This window comes from Nylanderia fulva, unplaced genomic scaffold (genome assembly GCF_048542155.1).
Source record: "Nylanderia fulva isolate GAGA-0341 unplaced genomic scaffold, ASM4854215v1 Scaffold12, whole genome shotgun sequence".
In the NCBI taxonomy this organism is placed as follows: Eukaryota; Metazoa; Arthropoda; class Insecta; order Hymenoptera; family Formicidae; genus Nylanderia; species Nylanderia fulva.
The window spans coordinates 4,502,075-4,522,900 of NW_028189409.1; the positions used below are offsets into that span (position 1 = coordinate 4,502,075).

At 31.8% G+C, this 20,826-nt stretch overlaps 3 protein-coding genes across 3 annotated transcripts in view; 2 read left to right on the plus strand and 1 right to left on the minus strand.

Moving 5' to 3' along the window:
* The first annotated feature begins 274 nt into the window (after positions 1-274).
* On the plus strand, positions 275-7,384 carry LOC114935306 (PI4KA lipid kinase complex subunit hyccin). Its single transcript, XM_085490382.1, has 8 exons — positions 275-787; positions 1,216-1,350; positions 1,749-1,874; positions 2,295-2,512; positions 2,599-2,745; positions 2,919-3,049; positions 3,155-3,271; positions 5,580-7,384. Exons 1-8 carry the CDS (start codon positions 638-640, stop codon positions 6,110-6,112), a joined length of 1,557 nt encoding a protein of 518 aa, XP_085346508.1. The 5' UTR covers positions 275-637; the 3' UTR covers positions 6,113-7,384.
* LOC146724724 (uncharacterized) lies at positions 3,278-5,573 on the plus strand. The gene has a single exon (XM_085490384.1). The coding sequence runs from the start codon at positions 4,149-4,151 to the stop codon at positions 4,716-4,718; it is 570 nt and encodes a 189-aa protein (XP_085346510.1). The 5' UTR covers positions 3,278-4,148; the 3' UTR covers positions 4,719-5,573.
* A 10,436-nt stretch (positions 7,385-17,820) lies between the features above and the next one.
* LOC114935298 (uncharacterized) overlaps positions 17,821-20,826 on the minus strand; it is a 96,052-nt gene continuing 93,046 nt past the window's right edge. Inside the window, exons 11-13 of the mRNA XM_029308103.2 lie at positions 19,849-20,016; positions 18,970-19,204; positions 17,821-18,176 (exon numbers count right to left, since the gene is read on the minus strand). Of these exons, the coding sequence (XP_029163936.1) occupies positions 17,866-18,176; positions 18,970-19,204; positions 19,849-20,016 (714 nt within the window). The 3' untranslated portion in view covers positions 17,821-17,865. The remainder of the gene's footprint in view (positions 18,177-18,969; positions 19,205-19,848; positions 20,017-20,826) is intronic.

Sequence of the window (20,826 nt, forward strand, 5' to 3'; positions counted from 1 at the left end):
ACTTCTCCATAAGTAAATTTTTGAATAATTTTCTAAAAAAAAAATATATATATATATATATATATATATTTCATTATATATATTTATACACACATATATATCTTATATATATTATATTTTCTAAATATATTCTATATATATTATTTTTATAAATATTTTCTCTATATATAGAGCGAGTGGAAAAATAAAAATACTACACACACATCCATATTTGAATGCGCGCGTATACGTGTTCATCTGAGCTTGCGCGAGGCGATGACTGACACGTAACGTCATTGGTCGATGTTGCGGTCAGCGGCAATAACTGGCGATAACCTGTTTTTCTCGCGGTCGTGTCTCTCCTCGCTCGAGACTACTCGAGACGTTCGAAGAGTCCGCGAGACATTGAACGGCGTTACGAGAAGAACGGTAACGTGACATGTAATAGGTCTCGCTCCGTCGTCGCCCGATACATCATCTGTCAAAAATTCCCGTCCCTTGATGTGTCCGCGCGCGTGGCGACGCAATCCCGCGATAAATCTGTGTGATGATCTCTGTGACGGCGAAAGCAGTGTCGGGGAAATCGAAGCCGCGCTTCCGGGACGTCAGTAAGATCCTGATTTATTGACGAAGGCGCGAGGAAGTGCTCTGAGGAAGAATGACGGAGAGTTTGATAAACGAGTGGCTGGCGGATTGCAAGGACGTCTCGCCGTCCGAGCTGCACACCTTCGCCAGCACGCTTTCGCAGGATAACGAGATCGTGCGAGCGCTTTACATGCTCTTGGAAGAGCGCACTAAATACACCGAGGTATATATATATATATATATATGTATATATATGCGAATTTTAATTTGTTTGAATTTTATATCCGTCCTTTTTGCGGCAAAACGAGACCGATTATACGAAATATGCTCTGGAAATGTGATCACATTTTTTATATCAAAGTTTTTTTTTATCGTTACGTCAGTAGAGATATGTTAGTCATATTTACATTACGAAAAATATGACACTAATGTCAGTTATATGTAGCTATATGTAACTTGAAGAGAAAAAACCTGTATATAAATAATATTCATAAAACAGAGACTTGTAATTAATAATAACTATTAATTCTATACTAATAAAGAATAACTTATTAAGATATTTAACAATTTTACAAGCACTTGTTAATAGGATACATATAATTATTAAAAATTGATTAATTATATTTCTCTAATTATGAATCATTATTACAGTTGATGGACGCAGTGTGTAATCAATTATATAATTTTTATCGATCTCGAGAAATAGAATTGCAAAGGTTTACTCTGCAATTTCTGCCAACACTGATATATATTTATCTAAATTCTGCTGCACATGGTGATATTAAGGTAAAATTATACATATTATTAAAATTATATATATTATTAAAATTAAGAATATATAACACATCATAGATAACAATTTACTTATTAATCATATTTTTATTTGTCTGTTGTGTTTTATATCATCATTGCATATAATTGGTATATAAGTAGAGTTATATAATGTGAAGGATATGTGTAACTTACATGACAGCATAATTAATTCTGTTATCTTGTATTATACTTAACTACTTTATATTATAATATAGTGAATTGCATATTTGTTTGATTTCAAAATAGATTGATTTTAACTTTATTATAATTCTTGTGAAAAAATTATTCTTGAGAGTATTTTCTAAAATCTATTTTATATGTATTCTGGATTTGAATATGTAATACACTTGTTAATAATATGTAATTTCCAGAGCTGTCGTTCCCTTGAAACTCTATTAATTGGATTATATAATTTAGAAGTGGTTGATAAATCAGGACAACAAAAAGCAATCTCATTTAGACTACCATCTCTTGCTATGTTATCTATATATCATGAGGTATGTTGATACATATTTATATTAAATCTACAAAGATTTATCAAGAAATTAATAATGAAAATATATACTTATAAATAAATATAAATCAAATAAATATAAATTTTTTCTTAACAAGAATTAGAATCAGGTCAATTCTTTAATTTTTTAATTTTGCAAATTTAATGAACTTTTTTCTTCTTTCTTTTTAATAAATTAGTTTTAAAAATCAGTATCAGAGATAAAATAAATTTTATATATTGATAGAATATAAAATTTTTTATTTAACAACTATATTTAATATAAAAAATATTTAATACAAGTAGAATAATGTTATTAAAGAAATCTTTATACGTGGTAAGAAAAAATTTAAGAGTGCATTATTGCAAAAAATATACATTTTTTTAGATAATTATTTATCATATATTATGTTCTTTGAAACAGCCTGCAAGTTTAGCTCCAGCCTCACTAACAGAAAGTGCAGTCCGTCGTTTTGAAGAGTGTAATTCAAAACTTGTGAGTTGGGGTCCATTGCAACAAGTGGAAACATTGAATGCGCAAAACAGATTAAAAGTCATGACAGCACTGCTATTTATCTATAATCAACAACTTGGTTATATAAATAAATTTGCTTTAGAACAATTGTGCAAGGTTGCAACAAAGTAAGTTTAATTTTTAGTAAAAAAAATGTTTAACATTAATTTGCTATATTTTCGCCTTTTCATTTTTAATTTTATTTCTGGTGCAGACTTGTCACTCAAGGGTTCATGAAACCAGGACATCATCAACGTTCTTCATATGGCAGTGAGTCTAGCTTTGTTCCAAGGCTTTTACCACGTATACCAGTATCCAGCCAATTTCTCTTGGAATTCTTGCATGCTGTATATTTTGCCATGTATGTAATGCGTTTTATATTATTGCAAATTTAACAAATTTTTCCACACACTTTGCTTCTTTCATATCTCAATTAACAAATATGAACTTAGCACAGCGTTTGGATTAATTTGTGCTAGCATTGCATCTTCATGTATAGAATTACATTTATTCAGTAAATATTTCGGTTTATAGGTATAACGAATGCTGGTATATAGGAAATCAGGCTGTAGAAGACATTCACAATAGAGCGTGTTACGAAGCATATCCAAATGTAATGTTGGTTACCAACGCTGTACGAAATTCTGCCAGTTCTGGAGCACCAGGTAATTATTTCCATACAATTAAACTTAAAATTTGATGTTAATTTAAATACAAAATTTATTCTCTAAAGATAAATATTTTATCATTTCTTTTGCTGTCTTATTCAGGTCAACCGAGCGATGGACCAATTGGAATTAGTGTTGCATTGTCCCCAGCAACTACTACACCAACTGTTTCAAAGTCTATGATCACAAATGCTTCCTTTCGTACTAAGAAATTACCAGGTATGTTTCTATATTGCGTTTATATCTATTATAAAGTATTAATTTCTTTACGACGACGTGTGAGAAAAAGACAAAAATTTGGCAACAATAATAATGAAGAATAAAAAATGTAATAACTATAAGAAAATACATAACTTATATACATATATATTTAAAAGTGAATTATATCTAAATTTAAATAATTTTTCTTATACAGGATACTATAATGTTCATTTTCATATTGATTTTTTCACTTGGTGCTTTTAAAAAAAGTCACGTTTAACAAATTCATTCTCATACATTATATTTAATTTTCTTGAAATCATACTCAAAGTTAACTTTCATAATTGAACATAATTATTGTGTTTTACACAAGTTTGTACATGGACGAATATGTTTTGGTGAATAGGTGTTAAAATACTAACAGGGCATTAACATTATAGCTATGGTGTTTTCCATTAAAATAGCTAACATGCATAAATAAAATTTTAATATTGTGTGTCCGAATATTAGCTACCTTACACAACAAACATAAATAATACACGGAAGCAGATATGCATGGTTATGAATGTGTCGAGTATTCTTAGGTCCCAGTTTTTGCATGTGAAATCCCTCTAAGTTTTATGAAATGATTGCTGAATTAAAACAAATGTTTTTTGTCCCAAGAATGAATTAGTTGCCCAAACAAGTAGATATATTAATACAATAACTATACACAACTCATTCTTATCTGTATTCTGTGATTTGTTGATAACTCGCAAATCATAAAATACATATACAAAAAATATCATACCATAAAAATTGTCCAGAAGCTGGAATAAGCTTCGTATGATAAAGTATTAAAAATATATACGATAAGTTAGAAAGAGAGAGTCCAAAAAATGTGGATTGCGCGTCTATGTCATTAGACGATCTGGATGAGAAGTTATTTGCGGTCGAATTGAGCAATTGTCAAGTCGAGAAGCAACAGCAACCGGCGGTATCCGGCAGCAGCAAACGTCGTCAATGGCCTTGGAAACACACACTTCCAAATTCGGGCGATAAGAAGGATACGCAGGGCATAGGAAAGGCGCAATCTTCCTCCTCGGAAGGTTCTAGACGTGGGAGTGTATGCAGCAGCAGCCAAAGCTCACCGATAAAGTCCTCTCCTAAAAAGAGCAAAGATCAACAATCAAAGAAAACGACGACTCCCGACGATGTCGCCAGTCCGAAAAGTAAAAAAGACAGTAACGTAAAGGGCGATTCTTCTTTTTCCGACGACAGATTGCCTAATGCGCATCTGTATAGCGTGTTAGAGGAGCAAGCTCTAGGAGAGATTATTCGCGAATCGGTGGAAAATGTATATACAGAAGGAAGCAACAGTAGACAGATGAAATTTTGCGCCACTGCCGCATTGTCATCAAACATATGGTATTATCACTTCAGTTACAACACTATAGGATGGCGTAAATCTCTCATCACGCTATGATATTCTTCGTCAGACTTACGATTCATTATGTTTTTCATTCAGTATATATACACACACACTAGCAGCACACGCAAAAAAAAAAATCGTTGATTTGTAATAATCCATGTGATCGTGGATGTATTCCTTTCAGAAGTATCACTCCCAGCTATAATGAGACATACGCATAAAACAAAATCTAAACAGAAACCAGCGCATGACTGGAAATATGCATGTCGACACGGCACATTTATCTTCCCGCACCGAGAAATTCAAGTATATTGCTTGACTAAAAAATGTACTTGATGTATTCTTTTATTCTGTAATTAACTGTATCTCCTATCTGTATCTCTTACACTTAATCTCATTTAAATATTACTTGCGCAATCTGCCTTCTTTTTTGTTGTCTGCACTTTTCTTTTTTATGCTGTAAATGTTGTAAATTTTATATTTTTAATACCTTCTACTTCGTAGTAATACTAAATGTTCTTTCCCATTCGCGTTTATGATACATATCTATGTATTATAAATATATAATTAATTAAAAAAAGATATTGGTTGGATATATATACATATTGCAATACAACTTTTATGAGAACAAATACACATTTATATTTTATATGCTAAATATATAATTTTATTATATTCTCTCTTTCAAACACAGACAGAAATCATATTTATGTCATGAGATATTCAATATATGCAATTAATGAATCATGTAGAATGTATATATATATATACGTATATTTTGTTGCCTCTATCTAAAGAGACGCTTATTAATTTCCAATATCGCTTTTATTATTGTCAACTCCAATTTGACGGTAAAATTTTGTTTACTTATTATACAGAAAACAATATTGTATAAAAATTTTCTTTTGCCCTCAGATGACATACCAATACAAGTTATAAAAGATGATACTACCGGAGAGGGTAAAAGTAACCTGGTATCAATCTCGGAGGAACAAGAAACAACAGAGCCGAATCGTATTGGTTCCATGAGACAATCAAAGGATCAAAAGACTGCTTCAAAGATTACAAATTTCCCTGTACTCGGCAAGAAACCCAAAGAAAAGGAGGGAAAAGTAATGAAAAACGCTCATGTTGTATTGTCCGAGAAGGAGAAGAAACTTAGTTCCCAAACAACATCGAAGGAGAACATTAAAGGAAGTTTATCAATGTTGAATAGTGATCAACAAGCGGAAGTCGATGGAAATATTAACGGATGTGCGATCCGAAAGAAAAATAATAGTGTAGAAAACAATACGATCATAATAGATTCAAATGTTGCGTTGATTGAAAACGAGAGACTGGCGTTAGGTAGTGATGTTACTGAAGGTAGTATGGAAAATTCTATTAATTTAAGAGCGCATAATGAAACAGAGTCTATAGCTTCTTCTATCCAAGTTAGCTCTGTTTAATGATGAGATATAAAGAGATATAAAATGTTACATATAAATAGTAATGGGCTGAAAACACATTGCGGCTCCTGGATTCTCACCGCGGTCTTATTAGATTGTGACGTCAGAGAAAGCACACGCTGAAAATTCTTAGATGCCATTTTTAGCACACTTAAAATACTTCTAAAATTATTTTTTTTCCTTGACAATCAATAAATAACCGTAAAATGATCGTGATATCAGATTTTGTCATGCGAAATAAACGCGCATGTGCAAAGACCAGACGGAATCTCATATTGTCATTTTACAGCTATTGATTGATTATAAAGAAAAAAGGAGAGTTTTCGAGATATTTTAAGAGTGTGCTAAAATTATCTGAAGTGCTATTTCATCGAAATATCTTTTTATTTCGAAATGACATCTAAGAACTTTTAGCGTGTGTTTTCTCATTTCTGACATTACAATTCCAACGGTCGGCAAGGAGCCAGGAGCCTTAAACAAATAAGTCGTTCTCTTCCAACTAGCAAATCTGATAAAATGTATAACGTGTACATGTTGCCTTTTCCTAGAATTATTTAAGATCACATACTATTTTCCCAATAATAATATTAATAATACGTGTACATTACCACTGCATTGCAATACTTCGAATAGGAATCATATTTTTCTTGACATGTAGTAATCTTAGTCAGTCCATTACTCTAATGATCTCCATGATAAATTAAAAAATGGGAGAGGGAACAATATGAACTAAAGGTATACATGATTGTTTAGTGTTTTGTGTATATTAGTATATATTGACTAATTTTTGTAATTAAATCTATAATTTATTCGATATATTTTATAAATATATATCAGAATATGTGGTATTATAATCTCCATATCCTTGATACAGTTGTCAAATTTCACTTCTAGAAGTCATAGATCATTATAACCCAGGAAACGCGCGTGTGTGCGCATAAGTATTATCACAATGCAATGTAATATCAATATATATTTATATTTAACCCAGATGTGCCTTGATGCACTTGTGATGAAACTTTCTTTATCGTCCTAGATATGTAGATAATAAATTTGTGATGAAGGGAAGAGAGGAAGAATGTCTAAATAAAAAGTCGCAATACCGCTTTATTAGTAAGCAGGATGAATATGTATTTATATATAGAATATTAGGCATGTCTGGGTTGAATAACATAAATTTGTTATTATTTTCATTCTAATTGTTCCGATATGATATTAAGAATTTGTGACGAATCATCTGTTTTTGCAGTTATAAACAATTGTAAACATTTATATATACAAATGTATACATGCACATACGTGTGTGTGTGTGTATATATATATATATATATATATATATATATATATATATATATATATATATATACACACACACACACACAGGATACTCCAAATCTCTATGTGAAATTAATTGAAGAATGTTGTAAACTACATTTAATTTTTTTTAACTTTTTAACTTTACAAAATTTAGTTTGCAAGCCCCTTTTTTCAATCACTTAACTCGAGAATTATTGATGCCACGATATTTTTAGCCACAAATCCATTATTCATACTTGATGGTTTTGGAACATCCTATATTATATATATATAATTGTTGGAAATAGTTATACGAAATTTGAATATAAGAGAAACTTTATTTTCACGTGAAAACTTGACTCACGTTGAAAACGATCAACTAGTCGAGAAGATATGCCCTTTGTGCATAAAAAATTGGAAATAGAATAACAGACGTCTTCAATGAATTTGGAATTCGAGTGTTTCATGTATTTTATTATATATGTCCGCGCCATTTATATTTAAAACTCCAAAAAGTGTTCGATCAGGCTGCAATCATATTGATATAAATTAATTTTCTAAACTTTTAGTTTAACACATTCAGCGATATAGAAATCAGTTAGAAGTCAGAAAAGTTGCGAGAAACAGAGATGGTCTCTAGGTGCGTATCGTTTCTAAATTTGCACTTTGCATGTGCGTATCTCCTTGAAGTGTACAAATGTATAGATGTACAGATATACATATATATACAAAGTTGATGAACAGAAAAAGATGACATATTATGCCATACATTATATATTCAGTAATTAATTTTTTTCTTAAAATTTTGAAAAAAAATCGACTCCATATTTGTCAAAGAATACAATGTTCAATTTCCAATTCTTTATGTTCATCATAAGTGCACACAAAGTTGTATTAATATATATTAATGTGTAAATATGATTAAAAAATATATTAATTGTATAGAAAAGAGAGAAGAAAAAGTTTAACTCAAATATAAAGAATCATATATCGTGAACTGCATTTGTTAAAATAAGTCGGTTAAGTATTCCAAACCGTGAAACAATATATCATGAGAATAGAACACATTGGAATCGATGCGACGTTTAAAGGTCTGATTAATTTAATTATCTTATGGCCTATACTGTATTAATTAAAGTGTAACATAAATGATAAAAATACATTGAAGTTATCCGGAAAAGTTAATAATAGTAATGATAAATGTTACGCCATTATTTTATTTATATGATCCTTTTACAATAATTTCTTATATTATCTATATTTAATATAATAGAGTTAAAAAATTATTTTAAGATACAATATATTATTGGCACATTTAATTACTTTTATGCAGAAATATATGGAAATTGCTTTCCACTATTTTTAGTTTTATATTATTAAAAAGATATACAGGATATCCAATAATAACACCGCATAACTTCTCGTACAAGTAGAGTCGGTTTCTTCCTATTATTTATTCAGAAGACATTATATAATTCAAGTTTTTATTTTCAGGTTTTACATTTCTCTAATTTTTACGAAAATATTGAAGATCGAGAAATTATTATGTATCTTTATATTTTTGAAAAATCTGCGCTTTAAAAAAAATTTTAATTTTTAAAAGATTAGTTTTAGATTTTTTATTTATAATAAAAATAAATAAATTCAAACTATTTTCAAATAAATTTAAACTATTTTGAAACTATCAATAATGATTGTCGAGAGATATTGCTTAAAGTGCTTTTTAGAATACGAAGTAGAATTTGCGATTCAGGCTGGCTATCAATTTTAGATTCGAGAACTGTAAATCCTCGATTTGACCACGAAAGGAAAATAAGTAGCTCTCCGTTATACGACAGCTAAGGAAGACAAACGGACGGATTATCGTACTATCTTTCTTCGTGATTCTATTCACATCGGTGCCAGCTTTTGTTCGGACGATTTATTTATTTCTACTATCGCACATTTGTATCACATTTGGTGAAAGACGCGTCGAAATTAGGAATGCAAGAGATAATAAAAAAAATTGATCACGATAGATATTAAAAGTCAAACGTTCAAATTGAATCCCCGATTATATAGGGATCCAAATCTCTGAAAATGCCAGCGTGTGAGTAGATATTCGAGATATGAAAATCCTTGAATTTACTCAAAATCTGCAATTTCTGAATTTTAAAAACACTGAGATGAAACTTTTCTGGATTTTGAAGACACTGAGATTCTAAATTCTTTTCAAATGCACTGATCCTGAAGTTATTTAACTTTCACGAGAATGAGTTTAACTTCTAACTTTGCATTTCTCTCTTCTGAGAGAAATTTCCCGAGTTTAAAATTTTTTCTATTTTTTTTTATTTTTTCCCGTTTTTCCCTGGTTTTTCCCATTTTTGCGCGATAGCATTTTCACTCGAAATTTCAAATTACATTAAAAAAATCGAATCACCCCCTTGTCAATGCCGCACGCGGGCATATCGACCGCCACATGACACATTACGCGCGAACTGAGCATGACGTCTATCAATTATTATCTGGGGATGACAATTAATACGCCAGAAATTTCAGCCGTATCGGGAATAGATTATTAACAGATGATACAGTTATGTGTCGCGACACAAGCACGGGACGAATCGACAATATTAGTTTCATGCTACAGGAAACATGCATATGTCATCGTTCGACACATTTATGGGATGAGACGGACATACACAGAGAGCCTCGACAGCCTCGAAAAATATATACTGCGTTTTTTCATCCAATAAATCCTTTGATTTTTGAAATAAATATTTTTAAATAATTAATACAAATAATCAATGAGGATACCTGCTTTAGAAAATCACAAAATAAGATAATGATTTTTGATTTTTTTTTGGAAAAACTTTACAGCGGATTATTCTGAAATTTTTAGGCATTTATTATTAAAAATTTACCAATATAAAAATTTTTTTAGTTAAAAATATCGACTGTAATTTCAGACGAGATTTGCAGATATGAGAAAGCTCGCCAATTTGCAACTCGGCAAAGCTGCAAAAAGATTTTTATAGAGCAACTTCTACAGACTGTATTTTTAACTAAAAATTTTTTTTTGATTTATAAATATTTAATAATAAATGCCTAAAAGTTTTAAAATAATCCGCTGTGCAGTTTTTATAAGAAAATTCTCAACAAACACCTTATTTTTAACTTTCAAAAAGCAGACATCTCTCTTAATATAAATAAATATTTTAATATTATAAATAATAAATAAAAATATATTAATACAAATATATTAAAATACAATAAAAATATATTAATTAAATAATTAATATAAATAATAAATTTTAAAAAATACATAGAGAAAGAGGGAGGAAAATCAATGTATTTCAAATGACATTACATAATAGAGCAATACATCATTTAAATGACATTACGTAATAGAGCGATATGTCATTTAAATAATTACGAAATCAAATTTACATTTTTATTTTATTATCATTTTATCATTAAATTATATTCAGCAAATTTAGTCATGGATTTTTATCGTCACATTGCTTTTACTCTTTACCGAGAAATTTTGTTTGACTTTTGCTGAAAGATCCTACTCCGACATTGAATATAATGGAGCTTGACTTAATATCCTTATAAAGTTATCTATTTGTTGATAAAAACTTGTACCACAGATACTTCGTAACATTGCAAAGACTCTGTTATCTAAATACTTACGTAATTGCAAACTCAAAGCTTTTCTAACTTTTAAGTCAACTTTTAGTAATATTATAATTATATTTGTTGACATATTTTGAAAATGCTAAAATTATAAATATAAAATTACATTACGGTTTTTTATAAACCGTATTTCTGACGAGAAAATTAAAGTTATTAATTAAAAAGAAAAAATCAATTTTAACATGTTTGCTGTTATTGACATTACGCGGTCAAACTTTTCATCTTTACGAATCACGAGGGAGTTTCAAACTCTCTTTTCAATTTCAGAATTCTACTTTATAACTGTATCTTCAAAATCTAAAGAAGACTTTTTTAAATTCTTCGAACATTCGTATTTCTCAAAGTACGTATGTGTATATATATATTATATGTATGTAGTGATTTTTAAATTCTCGGAAAGTTGCATCATTTTGAGTTTCACGTGTGCAACTTTCTAGTTCCTGATAATATAGATTCTATAACTTCGAGAAAAGAGAATCTGAAACAGAGATAGATTTGTCGTGTCCTCAGCTGTTATCTAAATAAAATAATATAGATGAAATTTTGACGTCATCTTATTTTTATATAAATAATAAAAATACATATTATAAACATATTTTTATATTTCTTTTATAATTTAACATTTTTCTTTTATAACTGTGCTTGCCATATCATTTTTTTTTCATCTATAGATATATTTAAAACAAAATAATTTTCATTTTATCTGAGATGAATTTACATACATATTTTTATCTCATCTTTATTCAGCTAATTTCAAAATCATCTAACTAAGCACAACGCTGCGCGCCCTTCCCGAGATGTCATATCATCTGTGTAAGAGATATCAGAAATTTACGTGTATTTGCGCACGTGAGCCTGCGCGCCCTCCAGCATCCGGTATCGCGTTGAACACATTCATTCCGTGGGTCGAACACTTCAAAGGATCGCATTGTGATATCGCGCGGCTTCACGAATCCCGCCGACCTCCGGAATTACCGCGCGCTCTCATCTCTCGCTATGCTCACGCGTCGACGACGATCGCTCGCTCGCGTATCAATATCAGACTCCGACCAAAACCCAGGATATTAAAGCCATCCCCCGTCGTCCACCCCGCTCCGTCATCCGTTTTCCTCGATTCGCAATCCGCTCTCTGGTAACGCGACTGATACCCTTCGCCCTCTTCGTCCCTTCGAGGAAAATCCAGGGAGATCTCTCCCGTTCTCACCCGTACGTACACGAGGCTTATCGCCGTCGCCGCGTTCCCGCGAGCGAGGAATGATAATCGAATCGCGCCGGAACTAACTGGAGAACTCCCGGACCCGGTTGGAGAACGACGTGCAGAAGAGAGGGAGAAAGAGAGAGAGACGGATCTCTCCGCAAACTCCGCGAATAATATTCACAGTTGTTGACATCCTCGCGCGAGAGATAGGGGAATTTCAGAAAATTGATGAGAATGCATTTTGCAAGGCGACGAATGTTCAATTCCCGCGAAATCGGGAAATGGAACTTGCAATTGTTCTCATCATCTTCCTATTCGTATGTGGGCTTGCATCATCCGCAAGAATCTGTAAAGACACATTTCGCGAAAAGTTAGAAATATAAATTATCAGATACGATAAAAGGGCTAATAAAAGAATCAGATAAGGATGTTATTTTTTCAAAATAATTTTAGATTCCGTGCCATTTCTCAATTTTAAACTTCGTTAATTTTTTTGACAGAAATCAGCTGATCAAAGCGTTAATTTGCCAATTAAATTTTAAAATAATAATACAATTTGTAAAAATTAAAATAATTATGTTTTAAATGATATATTATAGTTATTTAAACTCGAATAATAGTTTTTGACAGAAATCAGCTGATAACTGTCAAAAACAAAATATATTGTATGTATGATCAAATAATAAATGTATATATGAATTTTAACTGTCTTTTAATATTTAATATATTATTTAATACATATATTATATTGTAAAAAATGCTGTAATCTATAAAATTGAAAATTAGTCTTCCGTAATTTGTTGAATTTTCTCTATTTCTGATTTTTTTTTCGATTCTCCGAGCGAGCTAGAGAAAGAAATGGTAACGAGCACGTTTCGCAAGTTACTCGAAATTCAATCTACAATCTTCGAAATTACAAGTTAATTTTATATCATTTTTTTTCTTTTTCTTTTTTCCTCTTTTTCCCTGTTTCAGATGTTTTATCGTTCAAGAAGCGAATCAGCACGTATCCGCGCGTGACGATAACCCTTTGACATTTTCCGGTCCCTGAGGTTCGATCTCTGTCACTATCTATTGTTATATTATGTCAGACATACACACGGGACGGAACACACGAGTTTAATGTGACATGGTGTTGAAATGCTCGATCCTCTTCCGATATATTGACAAAATCTATTGTCAAGATACGCCATTCTAACATTTTTACTTCGTGGATTTTAAGCTCTTACAATATAACAAAATCTACTCGATCGGAACCATTTGATTTCTATATAATATACCGCCGTCACGTTCTGTCAGCACATCTTTATTTTTATTTTCAATTTTTACTGCAAAATTCTATCGATATCGTTGAACAGCGATAAACCCTGTATCAAATTTGTCGCTTCTCCATTGACAGCGCGAAGCTTTTATATATATACATATGTGTGTGTGTGTGTGTAACAGATACCTCCCGAAATCTTCTCTCAACAAGCTACCTGCAAATATAAAAAATAAAAAACCTCTATAAAATTAAATACAACTAAAAATACAAGTATACTTCTCTAACATCGATACAATTAATTTTCACATAATTTTCCACTAATATAATACACTTTCATAATATTAATAATAAATATTGAAAATGATTTTCCTAATACCAATTAATACTAAAATCACTTAAACTCGTCGAGAAGCGAAAATGATTGTTTCGCCACGAGCCATAATCTTGCTGGTTCTCATTTAACAATCGAATCAAACGCGAACGAGCTAATCCGTCTTCCTCTCTGTCCCATTATTGGCGGTGGGAATACATTTGTCAACGCTGCCATTTCGCGCATGGCAAAGGGTTAATCGAATCGAGTAATCCCGACCGATTGAGTCGATTCAAGGACCGGAAGGGAGGCAGGAAGGAAGAGGACGACCCGCTCGTGGGTCCGCTTAACGAAGGGATGGCTAGCGGAAGCGAGCTCGAGAGACCCTTCTTCGGCACTCGATAATTCAACGAGCGCGGGCGATATCCGCGTATTCTTACTTTGAAAATCAATACGAAACTACGACGGACCTCCGTCATCGTCGTCGAAACGATCCGCCGACCTCCTAAGCGAGGCACGTACATGCGCTTCTTTTTATTCGGGGAGGGAGAATAAGAAGGGTGCGAGAACAAGGGGATGAGAAGCCGGCAATTGAAGCGGAAGAAGAGGGCAAATCCTTTCTTACGGCCCGCGGTCCGTAGAACACCGTCCGAACGTAGCGTAGAACGGAACCTGACTGTGAATTCAATGTAACTCTCTGCCGGAAGTACGGAGGCTTCCGTCCCACTTACCCCTTTTCCCGCACCCTTCCGCACCGCGTGCTCCAAATTTCTTCCTCCGTTCCCTTTCTTTTTCCGTACCGCGTTTGGCAAACGATCAAACAGCGCCTCGGGCAATTCCTTTATTGGAAATACCTAATTGGCGAGAACGACGGAATGATAAAGGGAATAATGGCGATTGAGCTATCGTATTTTGTCGGTATATATGTATATATACGTATAGCGTGGGAGCTGCAACAATAATGTTTAAGGATATATATGTGGATGCAGCTGTCTAAGTGGAAGTATACGAGAGGGAATTTTTGCCCTTTTGGACCTCTTCTTCTGAAATTATATGAGATTCCAGATGACAAGAGATAGTTCGAATAAAATCGATGAAAGAACTTTACGTTTCCCAAAAAACACATTTCGTATATTATATTATAACTTTTTGTTTCGCGATATAAATATAATTTGCAATCAGTAAAATTATAATATATATTAATATTAGAAAAATAATTTAAAAATTAATATTAAGACAAATATTATATTAGAAAATATAGTAAAGAAAATTATATATAAAGAATTATAAACATGGTAATCTGGAATTTTATATTTTTAGAAGGGTCCTATATATAAATCTTTATCATTAATAACGTGTAATTTACTGCGCACATCTCCCTTTGCATTAAATAAGAATTATCGTGTAAAGTTATTCCTCCCCATTTTTAAATTATAATCAATACATAGTATTCGATAGCGTATACGAGAAAAGTAATACGCGAAGGGAGATTCATTGCTTTCATTGGTTTTTGCATCAAGCTGGAGAGAAGAATTTACATCAATCTCGAAGAAGGAAACCTGCTGCAAGTTTCATTAAGCGAGAACGACGACGGATAGGATCCGTCTTACAATCTCGTATTTCGCGCAAAATTGTCCGCGATTGAATCAAGAAAATCTTTATTACCGCGATTCTCTTTTTCTTATTATCCCCGATACTTAATTTAACGAGTCGAGAACAGATTTAATTGAGATCGTTTTTTTGTCAAAGAATTGTAGATCTGACCCGAGTCTTAATCCTGAGATTCTCGAGATTCTCACAACGAGCTGTTAGCTTAATAAGCTAGATTTTAGAACGGATTCAGAATTTTTTTTTTTATATATGTATATGTGTATGTATGTATGTGTGTGTCACATATATATACGATAAATGTTTATAGAATACAGAAATTTGCAGTTATAAAGATGGATTATACATATACTTAACTTAATTATAATACCATTTGCTAAATATAAGCTTTAATGCATACTTGAAGTTAATAATGATGCAATTTATTAAATAATTATAAAATATCTTCACTCACCTCTTTGTTTGGACAAAGTGCGAAAACTGCTTTCGAAATTTTGCATTATATTTTGCAAAATGCAAAGCCGTCATTCATGTTTGAATTCCATTCATTCCGCCTTTATTAATCAATTATGTATACTTAATTGTTCATATAATACAATTGTTCGTATAAACGCAAATTATGCGTGCAATAAGCTAACGATAATTATTATTAAAGCAATAGGTATTCATGTCAAAAGCGCGCACGTGCGCGACGAGCAATTTATTTACAAATTATTTTATATAATTATTTATACTAACTATTATACGAGGCTAAATATTTGCAAACTTTAATCAAACATAATTTTAATGTATACATAATTTTAATGTATAGAATTGGTATATAGGGAGAAAATTTAATAACATTTAATTAATAAAATAGCAATGCTCAATAGGGGCTTAAGAGTTTAATCAACTCAAAAAAATTGAAGAGAACTCGAGAAATTAAAACTTGAAAATTCAAGGAGCAAACAATTTATCTAAAGCTTTCGGATCAGTTGATTCAAGCATTAAGGAATATTAAACTTGCGCGCGGATCGAGTAACTCAAGAATTTAAAATTTATCGAAAGTTTCTTGAATATTTAATGATTGGAATATGTTTAAATTGATCGAGCGGATCAAGACAGTCTTAAAACATATTTCCTTAACCTTTTCAAGGTTGAAAATAATTTTTCGGCAAAACTTTATTTTTCCTTCCATTATTTTTATATTAATATTTTTTTAATTATAATAATATATAATATAATACAATAAAAAGATAATATATATTATATATTATATATATATATATATATATATATATATATTATATAATAAATATAATACAATGTATAATGTAACATCGTATAACGTGGTTTCTCTATAATTCATTTATATTTACACAACTGTATATGACACAATATATATATATATATATTATTTACTTATACATTTATATCATTTAACGCGTCCTTACGAAATTAATTTGGAAACGATTCTGTATAATTTGAAAATTTTAACGATGCCGTTCGCAGCATCAGAGAACTGGAAAGGGTTAATGAGCCTTATCCTTTAACTTGCTCTTACATTAATACATAATTACAGGTGCAAGCTATTCGTAATCCGCGGAACATGCTGACGAAGCACATTTTGATCTTGGAAAGCCCGTGACCCGAAATCGATTTGCCGCAGGAAAGGGTGAATTACTCCCTAAGGGTTAATGAACGGGTTCATTAATGACGTACTAGGATGCAATCAGTTTTGCTCGAAAATGCCAAACGTCGTGATTAATGGACTAATTTTTCATCACTCCACGAATACTCGATATACATCGAGATATGAAAGATCGATATGTCGCGTTTTTCTTGCGGATCATTTTTATACCCTCGCGCGCGATATATTTTTTTCTCTTGAATAACTTTTTTAAATTTTTAAATTCAATCATTCTAATGAATTCTAAGAATGTCTCTTCCGGACACTCCCTTCAATAATTAAAATTTCCAATTCATAGCTCATTGAAATTATGATTATGCTCAACAATCGAGAGATCATTTAATCAATCATTTAATCTGGAAAGAACTGCTATTCTCAATTCAACATTGATTTCAATTACTTATAGCGCGTGAATAAATTATAATAAATTAGAATTTTTCATTCTTCTCGCTCATATAGAATTAAATTCTTCGTAATGAGTAAAATATTTTCATTAACTTATTTATCAGAAGAAATTCCGCCGGAGGGGAAATGACATGCTATAATTTTATCAAAAATCTGAGATCGTTCCATTTGACAAGTATAATTTTCAATGAACACGGACATCAAGTTGTCACTCTCGCGATGAGATCATGATGGAAAAAAAACGGAGCAAAAAAATTTTAATTAATTAGAACGGGAAAACTGCGTTTGTTCTAGCTGTTTATTTTTCACTTACAACCATCAGGAGTTACACGGTAACTTCTTCGGAAAATCTGCTTTTGTCGTCGAGGTTGATAACTATGGCGTGTGTTCTGGCGTGGCCGGATTTGCTCCTGGATTTGTCCTTTAAGTCGGCCTCTTTACTATCCTTCCCGTGACACGCTTCCCTGTCGACCTCCTCGGTGACATGCTTCGAGGATGTCGACACGCCGATGTCTTTGTCGATTTTCTTCGATTCTGACATCTCATTATCCTTCGACGGATCTTGCGTATCCTTCCTCCCGAGTCCATTTTTCTCAATGCACGCGCGACATCGATTCTCATCCTGAAAACCGTTTCCTACACAAAAGTAGAATCATCTGTTTACAGCCTCTACAAAAGATGCAGCGCAAAAATTAATAACATGAGTAACCACGAAAATAGAGAGAGATAAATAAATAAATAAAATTCTCATCCTCAATCGGATATACATCTGCATATATGTATATATCCGATCGAATTGGAAATTTTATGTATTTATTCATCTCTCTCTCTCTCTCTCTCTCTCTCTCTCTCTTCTGTGATCGTTCATTATATATATATATATATATATATATATATATATATATAAAATATATATACTGATTTTTACGGAGTATATAAATCTAATTAAACTAGACAATAATTTTCAGGAGCAAATTATTTTATAATACGAGTTATTCTTTTCTTCTCCTTGCTTTTTTATGCGTCAGAAACAGCTTCTTTCCAGCGTTTTCTTTTGCGCCTTTTAATTTTTAATTGTAAATGTAATAATGTGAGTATACACTTTTCTGGCAGAATTTTTTTCTGACCTTTTTATATCTCTCCCGCCTCCAGCATCGCTTAAACTACGCCCTTAAATCCGTGCCATTTCAAAACCGAAAAAATTTCTCTGATTTCATTTTCGACTGTTAGCTTCGAGCTCCGAATACGTTCGCATACAAATAAAACATTTTTTTCCTCAATTCGCACAAAATTTTTGTTGAAAATTTTATTTCTGAATAATCTTGAAAAACGGTTACAGCACATATTCCACAATCCTCGCTGATTTTTGCTATAAAATTCAACATGCATGTTTTTAAATGATCCGTTTTTAATTTTTTTTTCCCTCTACCTGATCGATCCTGCTCCTGGCAAACTTGTCCAAGGTTAGTTTCCTTCGTCGATTTGTCGAGATCGTTCGATTGAATGATGCTAGTCGAGATGGCTTGAATGGTGGATACTTGAGCCTCGATACGATTCGAAGCATCCAGCATGGCCGCTAGCTTGCTTACTAGCTCCTGATTTCCTAATAAAATGTTCTTCTCCTTCAGGACTTCTAACTGGTTGAGCAAACGGCGAAATTCGTCCTTAAAAAGAGAAGTATCTCTTGCACTTACCTTATCTCTATAAGACGTTGAAGAGTTACAATTTTTAACTTCCAAGCATTCACAAACCTAAGACTTCTAAGGGTATGTTTCTCAAGCTTTAAGAATCTTCTCGGGGTCTTAAGTATTTTCAAGATTCTATAATGTTTCTTTTTTTTTTCAAGATTCTAATATTTCAAAGATTTTACAGCTCGAGAAAAATTCATGAGATTCCAAGATATACCGCGAGAGACTGTAAAGTTTTTAAAGCTTTAAGGTTTAAAGAGAACGCACACTTTTTTTTTGAAGTTTAAAGAACACTTTCATTCAAAGTTTATAGAAACAAAGCGCGAACCATCCGATTTTATGTTAGGAATAAAAATTTATTTAGCCCTTATTATTTTATTCAACCGATAAAAAAAAAAGAAAAAATGATGTTTTCTCGATAAAACGGACGGCGGTTTAAGGGATTCCTTTATTTATTTCTTTTTTCTTCAGGGCTTGCAATGTAAAGGCTCGACCGTAATAAAATAAATAAAAATTGGCAATCTAGATCCAGGTACTAGATTATGTTTAAATAGGAGGAAGATGGCTTCAAGCTACGCTCAAGCGAGATCGGTAGATCCCGGGTATAGATTTTGGCTTACCGTGGCGGAGTCGCTCTCTTCGGCGAAATTACCCTGCTGAAGCGATATCGAGTTGGTCTGGTTACTGGTGCCCTGCGGACGACTGCTCTTCCCCAGGAATTTGCCGGTCGCGCCGCAAAGTTTGCCGATCGTCTCTTCCTTCCCTCCGCCGCGAAACACCACGTAAGCCTTCGTTAAATGCGACGTATGTAATAACCAAACTTACGCAACGTTTCTATTCAAGCTTAAGTAAGGAAGGACTTGCGGTAATCTTGCGGGAGAGTGAAGTAAATGGAGAGGCGAAGCGCGGAAATTGTGCGATTTAATCGTATTTTCATGCCGATCGAATTTTATATGCATATACATATTTCAACTTCATCTGATACTACCTCGATAATCTCGATTCTCTACTGCAATGAATCTCGAATAAAAGAGAATGGTTCTCTATGTATATACATATATATGTATATATATATAATAAATTTACAGAGATTAAAATTCTATTCAATCAACTATATATATATATATATATATATATATATATATATATATATATACATATATATATATACAATATTATTCCATTCTCATTTATTTCAAGCAAAGTTGAAAATAAATATTCCAAAATCAAATTTTTATTATTTTCGTTGGCGCTTTAAACTTTTATTTATATAAAACCCTTTACTAATATAATACATATTTCAAAGATTACGAATTCTGCAAGTTTAAAAAAAATTATTTTAAATGCATTATAAAAAGATTCGTCGCCAAAAGTCTAATTTAAAATATTTTACGAATCGTTCGGCGCATTTAGTGAAATTTAAGGATTTAATGTCACTGAAAATATATTATGCGATGTAAAAATAAAAATCGATTCTTTGAGCATTCCGCTGATATATTAAATGTTTCACAGATCACGAATCCTGCAAATTTTTCGAGAAAAAGTATTCAAAAAAATTATTTTAAATGCATCATAAAAAAGATTTGTCACCAAAAGTA